Source organism: Macrotis lagotis, chromosome 1 (assembly GCF_037893015.1).
Source record: "Macrotis lagotis isolate mMagLag1 chromosome 1, bilby.v1.9.chrom.fasta, whole genome shotgun sequence".
NCBI classification, from domain to species: Eukaryota; Metazoa; Chordata; class Mammalia; order Peramelemorphia; family Peramelidae; genus Macrotis; species Macrotis lagotis.
Window position 1 is genome coordinate 277,976,349 of NC_133658.1, and position 21,698 is coordinate 277,998,046.

The 21,698-nt window shown below is 39.8% G+C and overlaps 2 protein-coding genes across 3 annotated transcripts in view; one reads left to right on the forward strand and one right to left on the reverse strand.

The window, feature by feature from the left end:
* NOXA1 (NADPH oxidase activator 1) overlaps positions 1-7,025 on the forward strand; it is a 44,215-nt gene extending 37,190 nt beyond the window's left edge. Inside the window, exons 11-13 of the mRNA XM_074210610.1 lie at positions 2,588-2,696; positions 3,174-3,297; positions 3,973-7,025. Coding sequence (XP_074066711.1) covers positions 2,588-2,696; positions 3,174-3,297; positions 3,973-4,100 — 361 coding nt within the window. The 3' untranslated portion in view covers positions 4,101-7,025. The remainder of the gene's footprint in view (positions 1-2,587; positions 2,697-3,173; positions 3,298-3,972) is intronic.
* A 358-nt stretch (positions 7,026-7,383) lies between these two features.
* The window catches only part of ENTPD8 (ectonucleoside triphosphate diphosphohydrolase 8), a 31,249-nt gene continuing 16,934 nt past the window's right edge, over positions 7,384-21,698 (reverse strand). Inside the window, exons 2-10 of one of the 2 annotated variants that reach the window (XM_074210608.1) lie at positions 20,614-20,752; positions 20,390-20,507; positions 18,026-18,176; positions 16,766-16,925; positions 16,425-16,655; positions 15,746-16,003; positions 14,336-14,443; positions 9,272-9,406; positions 7,384-8,766 (exon numbers count right to left, since the gene is read on the reverse strand). In XM_074210608.1, the coding sequence (XP_074066709.1) occupies positions 8,575-8,766; positions 9,272-9,406; positions 14,336-14,443; positions 15,746-16,003; positions 16,425-16,655; positions 16,766-16,925; positions 18,026-18,176; positions 20,390-20,507; positions 20,614-20,739 (1,479 nt within the window). In that variant the 5' untranslated portion in view covers positions 20,740-20,752 and the 3' untranslated portion in view covers positions 7,384-8,574. Of the gene's footprint in view, positions 8,829-9,271; positions 9,407-14,335; positions 14,444-15,745; positions 16,004-16,424; positions 16,656-16,765; positions 16,926-18,025; positions 18,177-20,389; positions 20,508-20,613; positions 20,753-21,698 lie in introns of both variants that reach the window. The other variant, XM_074210609.1, reaches the window with a different exon arrangement.

Sequence of the window (21,698 nt, forward strand, 5' to 3'; positions counted from 1 at the left end):
ATGATATATAGACATATAGAACACTAGGATTTCTCCCTTTCCAAAATGTCATAAGTATTAGAATTTATTCAGTCTCTTATCTAGATAACCTAGTTTCCTACCTGCTCAGAATGGTTTTTACTCTGATTGTTTCCATAACTATGAAAGCCAAACTTGCAGATGCAATTAGAGGGGAAACAGGCTATTTCACACAGACAGAGCCTGCCTTCATATTTATAATTGGAGAGGTGAAGACCTTGGAGGGCAGAGGCTAACATTCAGACTTATAAACCTCAATTAGGGGCTGATAAAACAATTTTGATCAGAAATATAGAATAATACTTAGAAGATGTACAATCATTAAAAGGCAATGAGGTTAAGTGACTTGCCCAAGGTCACACAGTTAGATAAGTATTAAGTATCTGAGGCTGGATTTGAACTCAGGTCCTCCTAAATCCAGGGCTGGTGCTCTATCGCTGTGTCATCTAACTGCCCCCCAAAACATATAATTTTAATGAAGGGTGGTTAGATGGCAAAGTGAATAGAGTGCTGGTCCTGGAGTCAGGAAGACTCACCTTCCTGAGTTCAAATGTGGCTTCAGACAGTAGCTCCATGTCACCAGTTAAACCATTTAACCCTGTTTGCCTCAATTCCTAATTTGTAAAATGGGCTAGAGAAAAAAATGGCAAAGTTACAAAGAATCAAGTGACTACAACAGACATTTCTAATGATCCCTCCTTAGATTTCTTGACTTCCTTTAGATCTGTGCAGCAGCACATTAGTGAGCAGAGGAGATGAAACTAAGGGTAATCTAGGGTTAGAGTTTAGTCAAGTATGTATGATTCTGCATTAGAAAGAAACAATCAGAAACAAGCGTACAGCATGTTCTACTCTGATCTCTGATCCGAGTTTCTCTTCAGACTATTACTTATCCTTAATAACTGGTATTCCTTTTTCATGCATTATTTAAAGGGCAATTTTATTGAAAGGGGCACTGTCTCTTTCTGTCTGTGACCATTTCTATCTGTGACTATTTCTGTCTGTGACTATAAGTGGACCCTATGTGTCTCTAATGAAGTTAGGTGTTGATATTAAATTTTCTCTCACATGCCCATGTTCTATGGGCCAAGAAGCCTATACCCTGGTGGACTATGTGACATAGAGGAAATGTTAAAAGAAATATGTTCTATAATTAATCTGTTCCCTCTGTGCTATCCATGAGGCAAATAGAGTTAAGTGACTTGCCCAAGGTCACACAGCTAGTAAGCAGCAAATGTCTGAGTCTGGATTTGAACTCCCATCCTCCTGACTCCAAGGTCAGGGCTCTATCCTGTACATCTCCTTACCTTAACAATGACCAACCCACATCCACACCCCTTATCCCAATTGTCCAAGCTAAGAGGTGGGAGGTAAATGAACTTTCAAGTAAAGTCCCTTGCCCCAAGGACTACCAGTAAATCCCTGCCCCCCCCAGGCATAAAACAAGCCCCTATCAACAAAGCAAAGAATCCCTGCCTTAGTCTGAATAGATTAAATCTTTCAACTATCATCCCTTATCTACATATACTTAATTATCTTTTATTATATTCTTATGCATCTTGTTATTTTCTTTTTTTTTTTGTCAAGGCAATGGGGTTAAGTGACTTGCCCAAGGTCACACAGATAGGTAATTATTAAGTGTCTGAATCAGAATTTGAACTCAGGTCCTCCTTACTCCAGGGCCACCTAGCTGCTCCATATCCTTTTCTTAATAAAATAAACATACCTATACATCCTTACATATGTATATAATATTATGAGGAAATATTTTATTTAGATCTAGTTTTCTTTTTCTTCTCATAATCTTTTGATTCCAGAAGGATATCAAGTCATAATATTTTTAAAAAAGCTTACCCATTTCTTAGTTTAATTGCTTATCTTCCTTTGGAAAGCTAACCTACTTTGGGGGAGCATCATTCCCCCTTCGGCTACTGCTACTAATCCCCTTAGTGGATCAGTGGCTTCCAACTGCCCCAACCAACCACAGTGTATGGGTATTGAGACCCTAACCCAAAATGACTACTTGGAGTCCTCTCAAAGTGGCAGCAAAGAGTTAAAATTTAATTGGTTCTGGCAAGAAGCGGGGGCAGTTCCTAACTCTTTGTAAGAGAGAAAGAACAGGAAAAGCCGAATACAAAAGCTGAAGCAGGGTAAAAAAAAAACAACACAAAAACCACAACCCCCTTCCCCTACTCTTTTCTGCTGACCCTTACAACAACTGGTCAAACTTGATGGTCTGAAGAGAAGGGAGGGGGGTTGCCTTTCTTTGTTTACACTTTATATGCTTAGGGTGACATAATTTTTCTAGCTGGAGATCGGGGTTCTCATACTCACCTGATTCTTGAGAAATAGAAACTGAGGCCTATGGCTTAGACTAATTTAGCACTATGTTTCTGAAAAGTCAGCATTTTTGCCCCTCACAACAGCAATATGTCCCTAAATATTTCTAGGTCAGAGTCTATTTTTTAAGTGAATTCTTTCATGTTTGCTTTAATCAGACATCTTTCTTGGTAACATGTAGCATCATATGACATGAAATGAATAAGAGGTAACTAAGTTTCCATTTCAGTTACAGCCGTGAGGACAGTGGGAAATTTGTTGTAATTTCTGGGGAAGAGGAGTGTAAAAAGATGTGGCAGGAGGCAACAGCAGACAGAAGACTGAGACTCTGGTGTCAGGTAATAATCCTCTAGGTATCCTCTGGAAACTCTGGGAGCAAAGGAAACAGTACAGAAATACAGGGGGGGAAACAGTACAGGGGAGGGGAGGAGAAAGAGAAGCTTAGATCCAACCACATGCAGCTGGGGCTGTTTTGTTTCAGTCACAAGTGAAACTAGCTTGGAGAGAGCTTCAGCTCTCTAGAGGACAGAGCAAAAAGGAAAAAGAGAGAGCTGGGTGGAAGTCTGCTCAAACATCTTTCTGGTGGGTGGGACAAGGCACCTGGCTTCTTGTATTCTCCAATGCCTATGCCACAGGGCAGACCCCAAGGAGTGGCTAAGACAGTACTCATATCTTAAAGGGTATGTTCAAAAACCCAAACTTGGCTTAGGAAAAGGAGAGCACAAAATAGTCAACAAAGAGTGGAAAACACCCCCCCACAGTACAGAAAAACCTCAAAAGATTACAGCATTTTCTCTGCCCTGCTTCACTCTTAGGGAACAGAATACAGTGGAAGCCAACCTGTGCTCTATCAAATGGTTGCTCAGTACAGTTACTCTGCAAAGGGACCTGAAGATCTCGAGTTCCAGAAAGGAGATATCCTGGACATTCTCTCTGAAGGTATTGGCCTTTGGGCAGCTCCTTTTGCCAAAACCTATCAAGGTATCCCATTAGGGTTAGTTTAGTCTGGGTTTTCCTGTCTGTCCCCAACCTCACCCCCCAGGTTCACCACCTCACAAGATTTTAGGCTCTTTTTGACAGATCATCTGATCCAACCCCCTCATTTTAAAGATGGGAAACTGAAGCTCAAAGAGATTGTGTCCCTTCACACAGGTAAAAGTGGAAAAGACAGGGTTGTAATGCAAGTCTTGTGACTCCCAGCTAAGATTCCACAAGGCCAAGTTAAAGGTTGGAGGCCTGCATGAGCCTGGGTCCTGGTCAGAGAGCTAGTCCTGTGGCAAACCCTCACCTGTCCCTCAGACCACTTGGCTGTACTTCATGTCCTCTGTTGAAGTGTGTCAGTATCTCTGGTTGTTGATTTTCACTTTTTGAAATTTCTAACATTTCCCTGGGGTAAAATGGAAATCCTTCTAGTCATCCTCCCTGAGATTCCCTATTGCCTTCTCCTTCCCAAACCTAACAGACATTTTGGGACTCTCCCCACCTCCATTCCCTATTGATCTGTTGTATTAATAACTCAGAGCTGGCTACTTCTAAGCATTTACCTAAAGACTGTTTCTTTGAAACTTTTTGATTTCTGAGTGTCCTGTCCTGTTTTGTTTTGTTTTTTTTCAGTGAATGACGAGTGGCTGGAGGGCCATTGCTCCGGTCATATTGGCATTTTCCCTAAGTGTTTTGCTCAGTTATCCAGTGTAGCCAAAGAAGAAACTCCAATGGGGCCACCCATGACTTACAATTTCTGAAAACTTTCTCTACAATATTAACAGTCCAGTATGTGTCATAATGAAAAGATTAGCAAGAGATTTCCTGGGACATATTTGGGGATCTTTTCGTTTATAAACTATCAACTAGATTTTTCCTCTATCAGTGCAGATGTCGCCTGTAATTTGTGGCCTTAGAAAGTTGCCTGTGACTTGACCAGAGTACCATTTATTTTAGAAGACTCAAGCATCAGAGTAGTTTAGATGGTGCAGGAATAAAACACTGGCCCTGGAGTCAGGAGGACCTCTAAGTTCAAACCTGACCTTAAGACACTTGACACTCACTCACTGGCCATGTAACCCTGGGCAAGTCACTTAACCCCATTGCCAACCCTCCCCTCTTTTAAAAAAGACCCAGGCATCGAACTCCTAGGAGGGAATTGGATACCAAATTCCTGACTAAATAGAATCATAGGATTTGCAACTGGGAAAAGGGATCTGAGTGATTACTGAATCCAGCCTCCTATTCTCTAAGTTCATTACTTTTTCTACTGTTCCTAAAAATTATTGAGGAAGAAAGAAGTGAGCCAGATTAATCCTGACTACCAGCCTGAGATGTAATGTTTGTCCTTCATTATCAAAGAAGACCATGACATGAGGGAGATGATGCCATGACAAGCACATGAATTGGATTTGAGTGAGGGGTGCTGTGCTAAGTCACCAGACTCACTTTCTCCTCTAGAGTCATCTGAACCCAGTGGCCAGATATGAATCAGGATGACTGGAAATGGTCCTGGATATGAGGCAATCAGGGTTAAGGGACTTGCGCAAGGTCACACAACTAGTAAGAGTCAAGTGGCTGGATTTGAACTCCCATCCTCCTGACTCCAAAGTCATTGCTCTATCCACTGCACCACCTAACTTACCAGCCTTAGAACCCCAAATTCCAGACACCTAGCCCATTGGTTTAAATGCATTCTAGTCCAACCTTTTCATTTTTCAGATGAGGTTCAGAGGGGAAGAGACTTAATTGAGGTCAGTTAGTAGCAGAAGCTTAAACTATGCTTCTTCATCCTCCAAAAGGAGAAACTATCTCATGGAAGATATTACAATTGCTATCTATCATTTAGAAAGAAAATCTAACCTTACACCAACACTAACATCTAAACCTAAACCTACACTCTAGAACTAATGAAATAGCAACACTTTTGTGATATTATTTTTTAAAAAGCAGATACTAATTATTTCAGGGAATGACTAAATAAATTTAAATTTATTGGAATATTCCTATGCAGTATAAAATTATGAATAAGAATTCAGAAAAATAACAAAGTATATGGATCTGTGAATCTTCTCTGTCCCTAAGGGGATTCAACTGTACTCTGACTTGAGGTTGAAGGATTTGTACTTTGGGGTGATAGCAAACCCTTATTGATCTCTGTGATTGGGGGCTTTGTCAAAGAAGATTGGTAACTGAGCAAGGGAGAGTCCTAACTCAGTAGGCTATAAGTACAAAGTGCTTCCAGCATCTCTAGATATTGCCTAGTTTGGAACACTGGCCAATTGGGGGCGGGGAAGAGGAGGGAAATAATTTTTCTCTCCTCCACCAGCCTTTAGCAGCCAAAGCACCTAAAGGTACAAGACAGAGTAATTTGAACTAGCTTAGGTGAGATATTTAAGGCCTTAACCATCTGTTCTGAATTTCTTTCTTTGAACACAGACAACCAGAGATCCTAAGAAATGAGCATTTCCCCTTCTTAGGGTCTACTTTTGAATTTGAGAAATAGGAGTCATTAAGTTAGTGCTGATTGCCCAGGAAATGCCCATCCTTTGGTGAGGGAGAGGGAACTACTACCAGAATTCAGCAACCAAAAGATGAAAGCCAGAGCCCTTCCTAGATAAACTGAAGATAAAACAATATATAATGGTTATACTGTTTGTTTCAGGTATTTGATAATATACACTTACAGTTTTATGGGTTTTAAGTAGTTGAAGTGGGGGTAATGGGGGAGGGAAATAGTTGTCCTATATCTGATATCTGCTTTCTAATATAGATACCTTTACTAGAAGGAAAAATGCTAAAATCTTTTAGGGTAGACTCTAGAGATGAGCTTTATTTAAGCTTTATTGTAGAAATTAGGACTTTTAGGGTGGATATATAGCAATGAAGAGAATCCCTGGAACTTAGCTCCAATTCCTATTGGAGAAAAATGAGAATTATAAAAATAAACATGGAATGATTTAAGAACAAGAAAAATAAGATACACAATGGCCACAACAATTTAAGTAGAAAGAACAAGAAAATAAACAACTATATAATATTACCAAGTTTACCACTAGTGAAGAGTTGACAAAATGCATTTCTCTTTGCAAAGATGGGAAACTATGAGTATGGAACAATGTGTTGCCTGGCATATCATAAGCACTATTGTTAAATAAAATTCTCTTTTTATCCTTAGTTATAAAGGGATGACTTTCTGAGAAAGTACTTTCGGTCCCTGGCTATCTGCTTTCTGTTTTGTATATTTTTTCCCTTGAGCACAGGTAAAGAAATGAATATATTCAGAAATGAAGTTAGTGTAAAAGAGTTAAATAAGAAAATGTTTAACAGAATCCTAGCAGTACTTTTCATAGTAATAAAAAATAGAAACAAAGTGAGTGATTATTTGAGCAATACTTGAATAATTGTGGTATAGCATTACCATAATTTTAGAGAACGAAGATTATAAGAAATTAATAAAAAACTATAATATATAAATGAATATGACACTAAAAAGCAGCCAAATAAAGATTTAAGTGCAATGTTGACCAGAGTTGTTTCCTAGAAAACAGGTGATGAAATATTTGTCCCTTTTTAAAATAAAGCAGTAGGAGGCTTTGTCAACATACTATTGCGTATATCATTAGATAACAATCTTTTTGTCTGTCATTTTTTATTACTAAGAAGTTAATAAAAGATACCTCCCTTTGCAGTATTTAGTTCTGTGAAATTATGTTTATATTTACCTCTTATGTGGTTTGGATCTACTTATCATCTATGTTTATTCCCTAACCCATTCAGAAAGAGAATATAAATCTTGTGAGTAAGGATTTTATTGGGGTGGGGTTGGGGGGAGTGCCTATATTTCTATTCCCAATGTTTAGCATAGTGCTTGGTAAAGTAAATCCTTAATAGCAACATCATGTTGAAATGAATTACTCCACTTTCACCCAATCTCAAATGTCAGTCTAGAGATATAGGGCAGGACAGGGTTATCTCCTGAGAGTTGTCTAATAGACAAAAACCTCCCAATAAAGACTAAAAGAAATTTCTGAGATCTAGAAATCAAACTGCAGACAAGTGGAATTTTAATAAATTTAATAGCATATTTCCCAAAACTTTGAGCCATTCAGAGGAAAGGAGGGGCATTTCTGGGATACCCATCAGGGTTTGAGGCTTGGGCTTTGGACCAGAGTGTAGGAGCTGTGTCCCTGGAGACAAACCAGAATGAAACGGCTCAGATTTGAAGGTCTGAGGAGTAAACAAGGTCCTTGGTCAGTCAACAAATATTTATTAAATATCCAGAATATGCTGGCAGTGTTCTGAGGATACAAAACAGGCAAAAAGCAGTCCCTGCTCTCATTTTACTGGGGATGACAATATATAAAGATCACATACAACTAGAAGCAAGGGCTGAGATTGGAGGACTTGGGAGAGGAGGGAACTGAAAGGGAAGGAGGAATTGTTCTATAGAACAATCAGATCCAAATAAGGAGAACACGTACAAAAATCTTTGACCTGGAACTGTGCCTAGAGTTTCTCCTTGTGAGAAACTGGAGGTGAACCCCAACATCTGGCTGTTGCTGAAGAAACTGCTCTTCTGTCTCTCTTTGGAGACTTGAGCCCACCTTTGTAAATAGCGTAAGTGCATATTCCAGGGACAACTGCATTGAAATCCTTGAGCTGCCCCCAAGTTCCCTCAGACATTCTGTCATTTTTCATATAATTACTGAACAGGAAGGGACCTCAGTGATCATCTTGTCCAACCCCCCCTCATGTTACAGATGAAAAAACAGGCTTCAAAAGAGAAAATAATTTGTTTCTGGTCTCATAAATGGTTGATTGGAGAGGCAGCATTTGGACCTTGGTGTCCTGAATCTTCAATCAAGTTCTTTGTTCATTTTATCTTTCCATCTCTTCTCTCAGAATAGTCATACTTCCATGCCCCAACTTCAGCCCCTACACTTTGGCTCTTTCCCTCAGCTCATACCTACCCCAGAACCTTCCAGAAGGACTCCAGACTGAGGGCCAGAGTTATCCACCAAAAACTATACGTATAATAGTCAGGAGACCCAAAAGAAACCTCAAAAGTCTTCAGAGACAATTTCCTTGCTGTAGCCTTTGAGGTTCCAAGCTGGGAAGGAGTGGATTGCCCAAGGAGTTAAATGAACCAGTCTTCAGTTTATCAGAAGCTCATAATCGGGCTCCTTTTGTCCCACCCCAAGGATGTTCACCACAGTGACTTGAGTCTGAGGCCTAGTCCGGGCTCCAAAAACAGTAGATGAGTCCAGACCCAATGCTTGTGACTACTGTCAGGACGATAAAGAAGATACCAGAAGCCCAGACACTGTGACTGTGTGCCCACCGATGGCTGGGTGCTTCAGCTGGGATCATATTGGTCATATTCAGCATATAGCCCAGGGTCCAGCCGACATCAGTGCCGGCAGCCTGGAAGAGTCACAGAAAGGGGCTCACTCAGAGATGGCCAGTAGCAAGCCTTCAAGATGCACCTTTAGTTGGGGTAGCAAACTGAGGTTATACAGAGCCTGCTCCAGGAGCACTGGTGAGCAGACGCTGGGTAATCTATGCCACAATTAGCTACCTGTCCCCAAGTTCATAGTTGGACCTACTCCAGTGGAATCCCAGAAGGTAATGAATGAACCCAATGACTAAGAAAAATGGTACTCATGTTTATCAAAGCCCATAAGCAGCAGTCCTATCACCAGAGACTGCCACTGCCACACATCTGAATAGAAAGCCCTATGGGGATAATAGCACAGTTGTGACAATCCAATGAGATAATATTATAAAAATGCCTGCACAAAGAAGCATTCTTTGAATGCTTAGTCCTTTTCCTTTCTCATATCCTTAAAGGGAAAGTAGATGACAGCAAACAGATTCAACCTTTTTCTGGAAAGAAGCAATAGGTGGGCAGAGAAGTAAGGGCTCTCACCTGTTTGGTGAAGTGGATGTTGTTCCATGTTCCATTATCAAATTTGTAGCCATTGGTCAGGAGGATGAGGATGTATATGGCATTTGTACAATAGTTGTGTAGTCTTTGCTTCTGCTCAGGGTAGCTTGCCTCCACCTGCAGACCCCATGGTCAGGGGTAGGAGAAAACACTAAGTTCATGGGTCTTCTCATCACCAATACCTAAAACTGGAGGTGCTCCATGGGGCATGAGGAACAACAGAAGGAAAGAAGAGCTCCAAGGAACTGAAGCTGCCAAGGAAAACAGGTGGACTCTTGACCTTGAAATTTCCATCCTTTCCTAGAGTTCTTTTCTCTCATCATATCCATAGTGATTCAAGTAAAAAAAACACCAAAAGGGAATTTAGTGACTTTCAAGGCTGGAGGATTTTGTTGCCAATTGTTAAATATTTATAGACCAGAGACAGAAGATTTAAGGCCACTGAAAAGGTGAAGAATTTGCATGCTCTCTGGGATGTTAAAACTATTCAGGATTTTATTATGGCAAAATATTTTTACAAAGTACATTGGTCAAAATTAGTAAGAAAAGCAGTAAGCACTCTGAGGACAGGCTAGGTCAAGTCTCAATAAGAGAGAGAGAGAGAGAGAGAAGGGCAGGCAGCTATGAGGCTTGGCTTGGCTTGGCTTAGCCTGGCCACAAGGTGAGAGGTCCACTGTGCTCCAGGTAGGTTAAGGAAGAGCATGAGGAAAAACCCAACCCTTCTGGATGGGAGCCTGGAAGAAGGAAAGACCTCAAACTCACCACCAATGAGGAGTAAATTAACGTAATAATTTGAAATTATTTTGCCCAACTCTATGCCAATGAATTTGATAATCTAAGTGAAATGGATGAATATTTACAAAAATATAAGTTGCCCAGGCTAAATGAAGAAGAGATTAAATACCTAAACAACCCTATCTCAGAAAAAGAAATTCAACAAGCCATCATTGAATTCCCTAAGAAAAAGTCTCCAGGGCCTGATGGATTCACAAGTGAATTCTACCAAACATTTAAAGAACAATTGGTTCCAATTCTATATAAACTCTTTGGAAAAATAGGGAAAGATGGAACTCTGTCTAACTCTTTCTATGAAACCAATATGGTGCTGTTACTTAAACCAGGAAGAGTTAAAACAGAGAAAGAAAATTATAGACCTATCTCCCTGATGAATATAGATGCAAAAATCTTAAATAAAACATTAGCAAAACGATTACAACAAGTTATCACTAGGATAATACATTATGATCAAGTAGGATTTATTCCAGGAATGCAGAGTTGGTTCAATATTAGGAAAACTGTTAGTATACTCAATTATATCAACAACATATCTATCAGAAATCATATGATCATATCAATAGATGCTGAAAAAGCTTTTGACAAAATACAGCATCCATTCCTATTAAAAAACATTAGAGAGTGTAGGAATAAATGGACTGTTCCTTAGAATAATTAGCAGTATCTATCTGAAACCATCAACAAGCATTATATTCAATGGAGAGAGGCTAGAGGCATTCCCAATAAGATCAGGGGTGAAACAAGGATGCCCATTATCAACACTACTATTCAATATTGTATTAGAAATGTTAGCTTCAGCAATTAGAGAAGAAAAAGAAATTGAAGGAATTAGAATTGGGAAGAGACAAAACTCTCACTCTTTGCAGATGACATGATGGTCTACCTAGAGAATCCTAAGAAATCATCCAAAAAACTACTGGAAACAATTAGCAATTTTAGCAAAGTTGCAGGATATAAAATAAACCCTCATAAATCCTCAACTTTTCTATATATGTCTAGCAATATACAGCAGGAAGAGCTAGAAAGAGAAATCCCATTCAAAGTAACCTCAGACAATATAAAATACTTGGGAGTCTATTTGCCAAGACAGACTCAGAAACTTTTTGAAAACAATTATAAAACACTTCTCACACAAATTCAATCAGATTTAAATAACTGGGCAAATATCAATTGCTCATGGATAGGTAGAGCTAATATAATAAAAATGACAATTCTACCAAAACTAAATTACCTGTTTAGTGCCCTACCAATCAAAATTCCAAAAAATTACTTTAATGAGTTAGAAAAAATTGTAAGTAAATTCATATGGAGAAATAAAAAGTCAAGAATTTCCAGGAGCTTAATGAAAAAAAAGTGCAAAAGAAGGTAGCTTAGCTCTACCTGATCTAAAATTATATTATAAAGCATCAATCATCAAAATTGTTTGATATTGGCTAAGAAATAGAGTGGTGGACCAGTGGAATAGGCTAGGTGTAAAAGCAGGAGATGATTATAGTAATCTGCTGTTTGATAAACCCAAAGAGTCTAGCTATTGGGACAAAAACTCCCTCTTTGATAAAAACTGCTGGGATAATTGGAAGTTAGTATGGAAGAAACTTAGATTAGACCAACACCTAACGCCCTTTACCAAGATAAGATCCAAATGATTACAGGACTTAGTTAGACATAAAAAACAATACTATAAGCAAATTAGAAGATCAAGGACTAGTCTACCTGTCAGATCTCTGGAAAGGGGAGGAGTTTATGACTAAGGAAGAGTTGGAGAACATCACCAAAATCCAATTAGATGATTTTGATTACATTAAATTAAAAAGCTTTTGCACAGACAAAACCACTGTAAGATCAAAAGAAATGTAGTAAATTGGGAAAAAATCTTTACAACTAATGATTCCGACAAAGGACTCATTTCTAAAATATACAGAGAACTGAGTCGTATTTTTAAAACAATAAGCCATTCCCCAATTGACAAATGGTCAAAGGATATGCAAAGGCAATTTACAGATGAGGAGATCAAAGGAATCCATAGCCATATGAAAAAATGCTCTAAATCATTAATTGTTAGAGAAATGCAAATTAAAGCTTCTCTGAGTTACCACCTCACACCGCTCAGATTGGCCAATATGACCAGGAAGGATAATGATCATTGTTGGAAGGGTTGTGGGAAATCTGGGACATTATTACACTGTTGGTGGAGTTGTGAACTCATCCAACCCTTCTGGAGAGCTATTTGGAACTATGCCCAAAGGGCAACAAAAATGTGCACACCCTTTGACCCAGCAATACCACTACTGGGTCTATACCCTGAAGAGATGATGAAAAAAGGTAAAAACATTACTTGTACAAAAATATTTATAGCAGCCCTGTTTGTGGTGGCAAAGAATTGGAAATCAAGTAAATGTCCTTCAATTGGGGAATGGCTTAGCAAACTGTGGATTATGTATGTCATGGATCACTATTGTTCTATTAGAAATGAGGAGGGACAGGATTTCAGGGAAGCCTGGAGGTATTTGCATGAACTGATGCTGAGTGAGATGAGCAGAACCAGAAAAAGACTGTACACCCTAACAGCAACATGGGAGTGATGTTCAACCTTGAAGGACTCACTCATTCCATCAGTGCAACAATCGGGAACAGTTTGGGGCTGTCTGAAAAGGAGAGTGCCATCTGTATCCAGATAAGGAGCTGTGGAGTTTGGACAAAGTTCAAGGACTATTCCCTTTATTTTAGGGAAAAAAACAGATATCTTATTGTCTGATCTTGTTACCTCTTAGACTTCTTGTCTCTTCTTTAAGGATATGATTTCTCTCTCATCACACTCAATTTGGATCAGTGTACAACATGGAAACAAAGTAAAGACTGACAAATTGCTTTCTGTGGGGGGGGGGGGGAGGGAAGTAAGATGGGGGGAATTGTAAACTCAAATAATATCTTTAATAAAAATAAATTTAAAAAAAAGAAGGAAAGACCTCAAAGAGGTGGTGCTTCCTATTAATTACCCTTCTTTACCCTTCTATGGTAGGTTGGACAAGAGGTGGTGCTTAGGGAATGGTCTTACACCTTGGACCAGGTATCCTCCAATGACAATCCATGTACTGGTCCTTCCTGACCCAAGGTGCTTGACCCCCCAAGTTCAATATGTCTTTTCTTGTCACACCATCGTCTATGGCCAAAGGACAGGGAAAATGGGGGATAAGATGCAAACAACAGCATCAAAAGGGAGACAGGATGGGGTGGCTAGGTGGTGTAGTGGATAAAGCACCGACCTTGGAGTCAGGAGTACCTGGGTTCAAATCTGGTCTCAGACACTTAATAATTACCTAGCGGTGTGGCCTTGGGCAAGCCACTTAACCCCATTTGCCTCACATAAAAAAAAGCCTAAAAAAAAGGGGAGACAGGATGCAATCAACAATCAAGGTCAGTTTACATCTCAAGAGCAAACAGCCCTCCACAATTAATAAGATTTTAATAGCATGAAAGCTACATTCATAATTCTCTACATCATTTCCCTGCATCAAGATCAGTTGAGCTAAATTGTTTCTGGGGACAGATGAGGAAGAGAGAATAGAAAAATGAGAGACTGAGGTCAGATATAAAGACTGTTAACATAGAAAAAATCTATAGGATTTCAGAAAGGATAGCTTGGGCATGAGGAAGAGTCAGAGAGATGAGTGACTGCCTGAATGATTTAGGGGAAGGTCTGCTGATAATAAGGGGAATGAACTAGGTAGACAGCCTTAAAAAGCCAATGAGCCTATGAAACTGGCTTTAAGTCTAATCTAGATAGAGATGATGATCTAGAGGCCTGACCAACTTCAAACAGTATTCTTTATTATGTTCAAAGCACCAGGTCAATTTTCTGAGGAATAGAAGGACATCTAGTCCTTGCCCTTATCAACCTCATAGTATGGGAGGAGAAAGAAGACAATGATATAACTAATTCCAATACACAGCAGAAGATGCCAAGTATATAAGGAAAGCATCAACATATATGTCAGAGTGTGAAATAGTTGAAAGAAGTGGGAAGCAAATGAGATCTTGGTATTAGTTTACTACTGTGTCACTAAATAGCTATATGACCTTATATTGAATCACTCAATTTCCAAGTTTCAACACTTACAAAAATTTTCTAAAATCTCTTCCAACTTTCTATTGATAACGGTTCACTGTGCCTTCTGTTCCCAAAGAAAGGTCAGGTCCCAAAAGACAAACTTTGTGAATTTGCCCAGAGGGGCTGCAAATAGTAGGTCTCACCTGCTTCCAGGGCTTTTGGCAGAATTCCCAAATGGTTGTATTCACAGTATGCAAAGGCTGGCCTGTGAGGTTCAAGAAGTGGAAAGTGTAATAGAATCCAGAAAATGCCTGGGAGGAAAAAAAATTTTTTCAAAACCCTCCTGCTTCTCCATCCTTCCTATATAATGTGGTCTCCAGGGTTCTCAATGCATAAACCGGAGACTGGAGGACTCTCAAATTCTGGGTCTGGGAATCCAAAAAGAGGCTCTGGATCAGAAAACTCAAAATCTCTCTCCATTGTCCTCAATACTAGTAAATATCGACTTTTTATCCTTGCTTCTTCCCTCTCAGAAAAGTTGCTTCAAGCAATCTTTTAGGATGTATAGGGATTGTTAAATGGTTAAGAAAATGGTTAAGAAAAAGCTGGTGAAGTTGGTCTCACCAGAAAACTAGTTAAGAGAATTAGTAAGTACCAACATACAAGGGAGTCACTTCTGTGAATCAAAAATTTTGTGATCCAAATACTTCTGGGAATTACTCTTATAAACTTAAGACTTCATAGGATCATAGATTTAGAGCTGGAAGGATTCTTAGTGGTCAGCTAGTCCAATCCCTACCAAGTATTTATGAATGAAAATAGATTTGATTCTTTTTTCATAACATGATTAATATGGATCTATGTTTATCATGATTGCACATGTAGAGGCTATATTAGATTGCTTTCTGTCAGGGGGAAGGGGAAGAGAAGGGAGGGAGGAAGAAAAATATAAAACTCAAAACCTTGCAAAAAAAATTGGTCAAATTCAATTTGAATCAATGTATATCATGGAAACTGTAAATTGCCTTCTGTGGGGGTGGGGAAGGGAAGTAAGATTAGGGGGAAAAATTGTAAAACTCAAAATAAATAAAATCTTTATAATTAAAAAAAGATTGGCGAAAACTACTGTTGTATGCTGTTGTAAAAACAAACAAAAATATTTTCAAAAAAGAAAGAAAGAAAGAAAATGGTAGGATGAGGAGAAGGGTCCAACCTAGTCACCTTCAAAAATGAAAATCCTCTTTCTGAATTTCACTTCTTTGGCTATTGATCTCTATATAGATCTTTTGCAAGTATCATTGAATTCTTGGAGTGAATAGTCCTGGCTCTAAAGCAGGTGAAGATTAGGAGCTCCCTTTCCCTCACTACAAAGTTTCATTTTTAATTCCTTCCTTATTTCCTTCCTCCTTCCTTCTCTCTGTCTTTTTTTCCCTTCCTTATTTCCTTTCTTGCCTTTTCTCTTATCCTCCTCCTCCCTCTTCATCTCTTTCTTTTTCTCTATCCCTTCCTTATCACTATCTTTTTTTTTTCCTTTGCTAAGGAAAAATGAGGAAGTTTAGGGCAGAAGTTGGAGTGGTGGTAGAATTTAGGAAGGAATGGAAGGGGAATCTTACATAGAATTGGCCATGCTGCTGAGGCTGGTAGATGCCATTAAAGGCACAGTTTTCACGGCCCTGACAGGTAGAGAAGTTGAAGAGACTATAGATGGCAGAGTGGCAAGCTTCTGGGTTTCCTGTCCCCTCCACCTTGACACTCTGCATGGATGACTGGAAGTTCTGGATACAAGGAGTGTCATACAGATCAGTCAGAGATAGCATCTCCTCATATCCACCAGGGTAGCATGGGTTCCGGACCACTTCAGAAGGTCTGATCTGAGGACAAGGCAGATTTATCACCCTATCACCTAGATCCCATCTTGTTGTTGTTGTTGCTTGTGCAAGACAATGGGGTTGAGTGACTTGCCCTAGGTCACACAACTAGGTAATTATTAAGTGTCTGAGGTCACATTTGAACTCAGGTCCTCCTGACTCCAGGGCCAGTGCTTTATCCACTGTGCCACCTAGTTGCTCCTAGATTCCATCTTGATCTAACTTTGTTACTCATCTCTGCTCATCTCTGCTCTCAGTTAGCATCTAAAAATGAAAATAGAAGTCCCCATTTCCCTTCAAATTTCTCCCTTCTCTGCTTGATACTGCCTGCAATTTTGACCCCACCCCATTTCTAAAACTGACCCTGTGCTCCATACTCCATTCTCTCTTCCTGACCCTTTTCATCTCCCATTCCCATACACACCTGTACAAAATGTGCTAGGAGTCGTTTTTGAATCTCATTCTGTCCATAGCACAGGTAACTGTGTGTGTAGACACTGTAGTTATTCCCATAGAGGTGGAAAGTGGCCTTGGTGCTTGAATCATCGATGGGATCAAGTGGAAGGAAGGAGATCTGTGTCGAAGCTCCACCTAGATCTAGGGCTCCCACCATCTCAGCCATAGGGGGTTGAATCCACTCCCCTGAGAAGGTGTACTGACCCCCAAACACCAGTGACTCAGACCCGTGTACACCAGTGACTCAGATCCACAATCACTGGTGGCTTAGGGCCCCTAGAGTCCTCCCCTCCCAGGTTCCCAAAGCACCTTCACCAGGGTCTCCAGGATGTAGTTAATAGTGATCCAGCCAAAGGAGCCTTCCTCATTCCCTGTCAGAATTTGGGCCCCCTGGAAATTGACAGGGAACTGCCCCAGAACCTTGGTGATTTCTTCAAAGATCCGTTCTGCCTGGGAACCATTCTTCTCTCTGGAGGCAGCATGGGGGTAGGGAATGAAGGCCTAAATGGTACAGACTCCTTCTACAGAAAGATTTGTCTTTTGATCTAATATCTCCCCAGACTATAGCATTTTTAAGGGTAATAAAGGGTGTTTCTCTTAATAACCCTGTCAGGCTAAGTATGGACCTGTGTGGGAATCCTGACACTGATACTGACTAGTTATGTGTTCTGGGGCAAATCCCTTCATTTCTCTGATCCTTTGTGTCCTCTTCTTTACAACATTGTAGTGGGGATCAAATGATAGAACATAAATAAAGTCCTTTGAAAAATGGAACATTAATGGCAGTTATTTTTCTTCTCATTTTTACAGACCAGAGTAGAAAACTGACTTTCCCAAGTTCATATAACCACTAGTAAGAGTCAGAGTTGGGATTCAAACCCAGGACTCTTTTGGCTTTCCATACTCTCACCACACCAGGTTAAGGCTAATCAGCTTTCATTTACTGAGTACCCAATATGAGATGAGTGAACTACTGTGGCTTCAGTTTTCCTGTTACACAATCGTAACTATCAGGGGTTCACTAGGGAAATGGAGGTACAGAGAGGGGGGTCAAGAAGAAATTCAATACAGAATTGGGACAAGGTTGGGGGGAGGAGTGGGGCTAGAGGAAGCAGCAAGAGGCCTTCACCCAGGGGCAAGTCAAGTCATCTTCCATTTGCATCATCTCCCTGATGTCAGGGTCTTCTTCAAGAACGAAGGACAAACATCATCATCATCATCATCATCATCATCATCATCATCTTCCATTTATCATTCATCCTAGACTCCTTGAGATGCCTGCCTTGCCCTCCACATCTACCCCCACCCCATCCCATCCTGTCCTGGTCTCCATCCTCATCCCCATCATCCCAGTCCCTGTCTCCTAGTTTCTGATCCCAAATCCAATCACTTTTTGTTGTTCAGGCCTGATTTGAGGGCTAGGAGATAAGGGACTTTTGCTCTCTCTACCCACCCCTGTGAAATACCCTTCCATTAATCTAGAGACCCATACTTCTTGAGTCTCCCCAGCCACACCAACAGGTAGTATCTCCCACCCTGCTCCCTCCCCAGTCAAGGTCCCCATCAAACCTCAGAAGCCTCATCCCTGCTGTGGCCCCAAGGAAAGTCGGAGTCTCCTGATGCTTTTCTTCTGGGATAAGGGCCAGTGCCTGCTCCATACAAACCCTCAAGCTTTCACCAGCTTTCTCTGGGTCATTGAGGAAATGAGAAATCCCAGGCCCTGAAAAATAATAATCCTAGAAATTAGAACCTTTACCAGAATTTAACCTGTATTCCTGTTTTCTGAAAGGGTGATGGTGTATGTCTGTATATGTTAGCTTCAGAGCTTGAAGTGGGAAGAAAAGAGACCTGGAGTGCAGAGACAGATCACAGGACAAAACTGAGAAAGGTGAGATGGAGACAGAGATACAAGGGCAAAAGTGTTCAGAGAGAAACTGAAATAGAGAAAGATGGAGGAAAAGTGTATAAGAGAAACAGAGACAAATGAGGGAGGAGGAAGATGGGGAAAGAGCAAGGAAGGGGAAGAGAGACAGAAACAGAAACAGAGAGACAGAGACAGAGATAAATTGAAAAGCTAGAAATAGGGGAATTCAGGGAAAAAATAAAGACAGAAAGAAACAAATAAGAGGACATGGGGAGAGGGACATACAGAAAAATAGGAACAGAGGCAGAGAAAGGAGAAATAGTAACATAACTATATCATGCTTTAAGGGGTTCCAAACACTTTGGACAGTGTCATAGCCTGGTATTATTAGCTCTGTTTCTCAGATGTGTCTAAGAGAAATTAATCAACATGACTATGACCACCCAGCTAGTAAACACCTGAGAGCTATTTGGAGGTAAGTCTAGGACTTTCCACAATATATCAATATATCTCTATATATCTATATCTATCTATCTATCTATCTATCTATCTATCTATCTATCTATCTATCTATCTATCTATCTATATCTTTTTTATATTTTCCCCCAATTCCATCTAAAGATAATTTTCAATATTGGTTAACTAATATTTTGAGTTCCACATTTTTCTGCCTCTCTCTCCCTTCCCTTCTTTCTCCTTATGACAGCGAGTAATCTGATAAAGGTTATATTATATCACACTTTCTTGTCAGAAAAAGGGAGCTAAGTGGTACAGTAGAGAGAGAACTGTGTGACCTTGGGAGAGACATTTCATCCCTGTCTCAGTTTCTTCATCTGTGAAAGACGAAAGGAAATAACCATTTATATACCACCTAAGCACTTTCTCATTTGATCTTCAGAACAATTCTGCTGTTATTAATAGCATTTACTTTCCATAGTTCTTCAAGAATAAAATGAGATAAAATTTTCAAGATTTAAAAGTGCTACATAAATGTTGACTACTGTGTGTGTGTGTGTGTGTGTGTGTGTGTGTGTGTGTGTGTGTGTTTAATGCAGAAAGAAAGAGGAATGATTTATACCTCTGCCCTAGGCTTAATGGTTTCTGCAGGCCAGGGTTCCCACGTTCCCACTAGGATGAGGCAGTTTGAGGACAATCATGATACCCTTCCATGGGGTACCTCATATATAAGGAATGTCCACAAACACCCTCAGTCTCCTTTTGTAAGGATTAATTTTATATATTATTATATGGATCTGCATAGAAGAGTCCTAAAATGGTGGATTTGTGAAGTCAGAAAGATCAGGGTTCAAATCCTCCTTCTGATGAGTCTAAATATGACCATGTGTGAGTCATCTGAGTTTCTAACCATTTTGAAGTTACATAATGGTTGTGATCTGCATTATTATTGGGCAGCTGTTACCCCATCTGAATCATTGGTTCTTAACATATTGATAAAGGGATCTGTCATTCAGGAATTCATCTAAACTTTCTTTGTTTCTTTATTCTTCATCTTCTATCTCCTATATATGATGGCAGGAGATGGGTTTCACAGAGATGATGGTCAGTGCTTATAATCTACTTATCACATGCCATTCCTAGAGGTTTTGAAGACTTTTCTATTTTTAGGTTAAAAAAAAAATCTCTGGGGGCAGCTAGGTTGCATAGTGGATAGAGCACACTGTCTGGCATCAGGAGGACCTGAGTTCAAATCCAGCCTCAGACACTTAATAATTGCCTAGCTGTGTGATCTTGGGCAAGTCACTTAACCTCATTGCCTTAAATAAAAATTAAAAAAATAAAACTCCCTTCAAAACCATTAGAGCTTCCTAAAAATGGAATAAACTGCCTTAGAGGGCAAGGGATTTTCCACCAAGAAAGGATGTTCAAGCAGAATTTGAAAGATCCCCTCATGAGTAAGTAGGAGACAGGATTCCTGTATCTTGGACTCAACCCTTCCACTTCTGAGATTCTAGGGATTCATGAAATATCCCTGAAAAGAATCATCCTATAAATCACTTTTGACTCAGAATCCATAATTTTGTTGCTTATGTGTGCAACCAAAAACATACCTTCCACGTTGCAGGACAGAGCCTGGCTCACAATACCAGTGTCATTTTCTTTTTCTGCTGGCCACTTGTAGACATAGAGAGATGTGTGTGAGGATCCAGCATCAAACACCATCCCAAACTAGTGGAATCATGTGATACATATAAGTCATATACTTTTTTTAAGGTAAATCACAGGATCTAAAAATACGAAAATCCCCTAAGAGCAGTCCCAGGAGAAGGCCTACCTTGTCCTGTGAAGACAGGAAGATGTCTGAGCCATCCACAAGAAAGAGGATGAGGGCAATGATTCCTGATATTATTGTGGCTCCCAGGAAGACATTGAAGACTACATCTCTCCAGGAGTACCCCATGTTCACCTGGAATCTGGTGGTATAGAAAGCATTGAGGACCCAGCCTAACCTGTTCTCCATGGGGTTCAAACATCCATGTACTCTCCCCAAATAGGACTTGCCCCTCCTAAGCCTTGGACTCTCCAGAGGACTTCCTCTTCAGCCACTGTTATTCAAGCCATGCCTTTGTACTAAATCCTGAACTTGCACATTTAGAAAGAACTTTGTAGAACTCAAATGAAAATCCCCCAACTTTAGGCTTATGGATGTATAGATGAGACTGGGGACATTGCCTAGAGAATCATCTGTCTAGACTGAATATCCTCATACCTTATGGGCAATTCCAATTCTGCCATCATAGATCCTTGGAAAGTGATGTTGCCTTTCCACAACTATAGGTACATATGTCTCCATTGGGCCTGGGGTAATTGTTTGGAGGTGAAGTTCAAGTTATTTAAGAGATATCTGGATCCTTGAAGTGAATATTGGTTCACAGCTGAATAATGTTTTAAAAAATGAAGTTTTATAGTGGAAAAAATTGTGTATTTAGTCAGACGACTGGGTTCAAATTCTGGCTCTGCTATTTACCCTTTGAGACCCTTGAGGGAAGCTCCTTTCCTCCTCTAGGCCTCTCCTTTTCCTGAATTGCAAAATTTAAAGATTGAATTAGATGATCTCTAAAGAGCTTTCCAAATTTTAACATTCTATATTTCTCTTTCCTTAAGGATCCAGATACAGAAAGACTTGTTAGACATGCAGAGAAACTCATTCTCTGTACTGTTGTAATAAAGAAAGAAATACAAAAGTGCTGGTCCTCAGGAAAAAAAAAAGTGAATTAAGTCTTATTACTTCAATCTGAAGTACTTTCCAGTTGGCTTGTTGTTAACCTTGAGCATGTCCCTCAACTTCCTTGTTCCTCAGTTTCCCAATCCATAAAATGACAATAATAATCCCTGTCTTTTTAGAGCATTGTGAAAGAA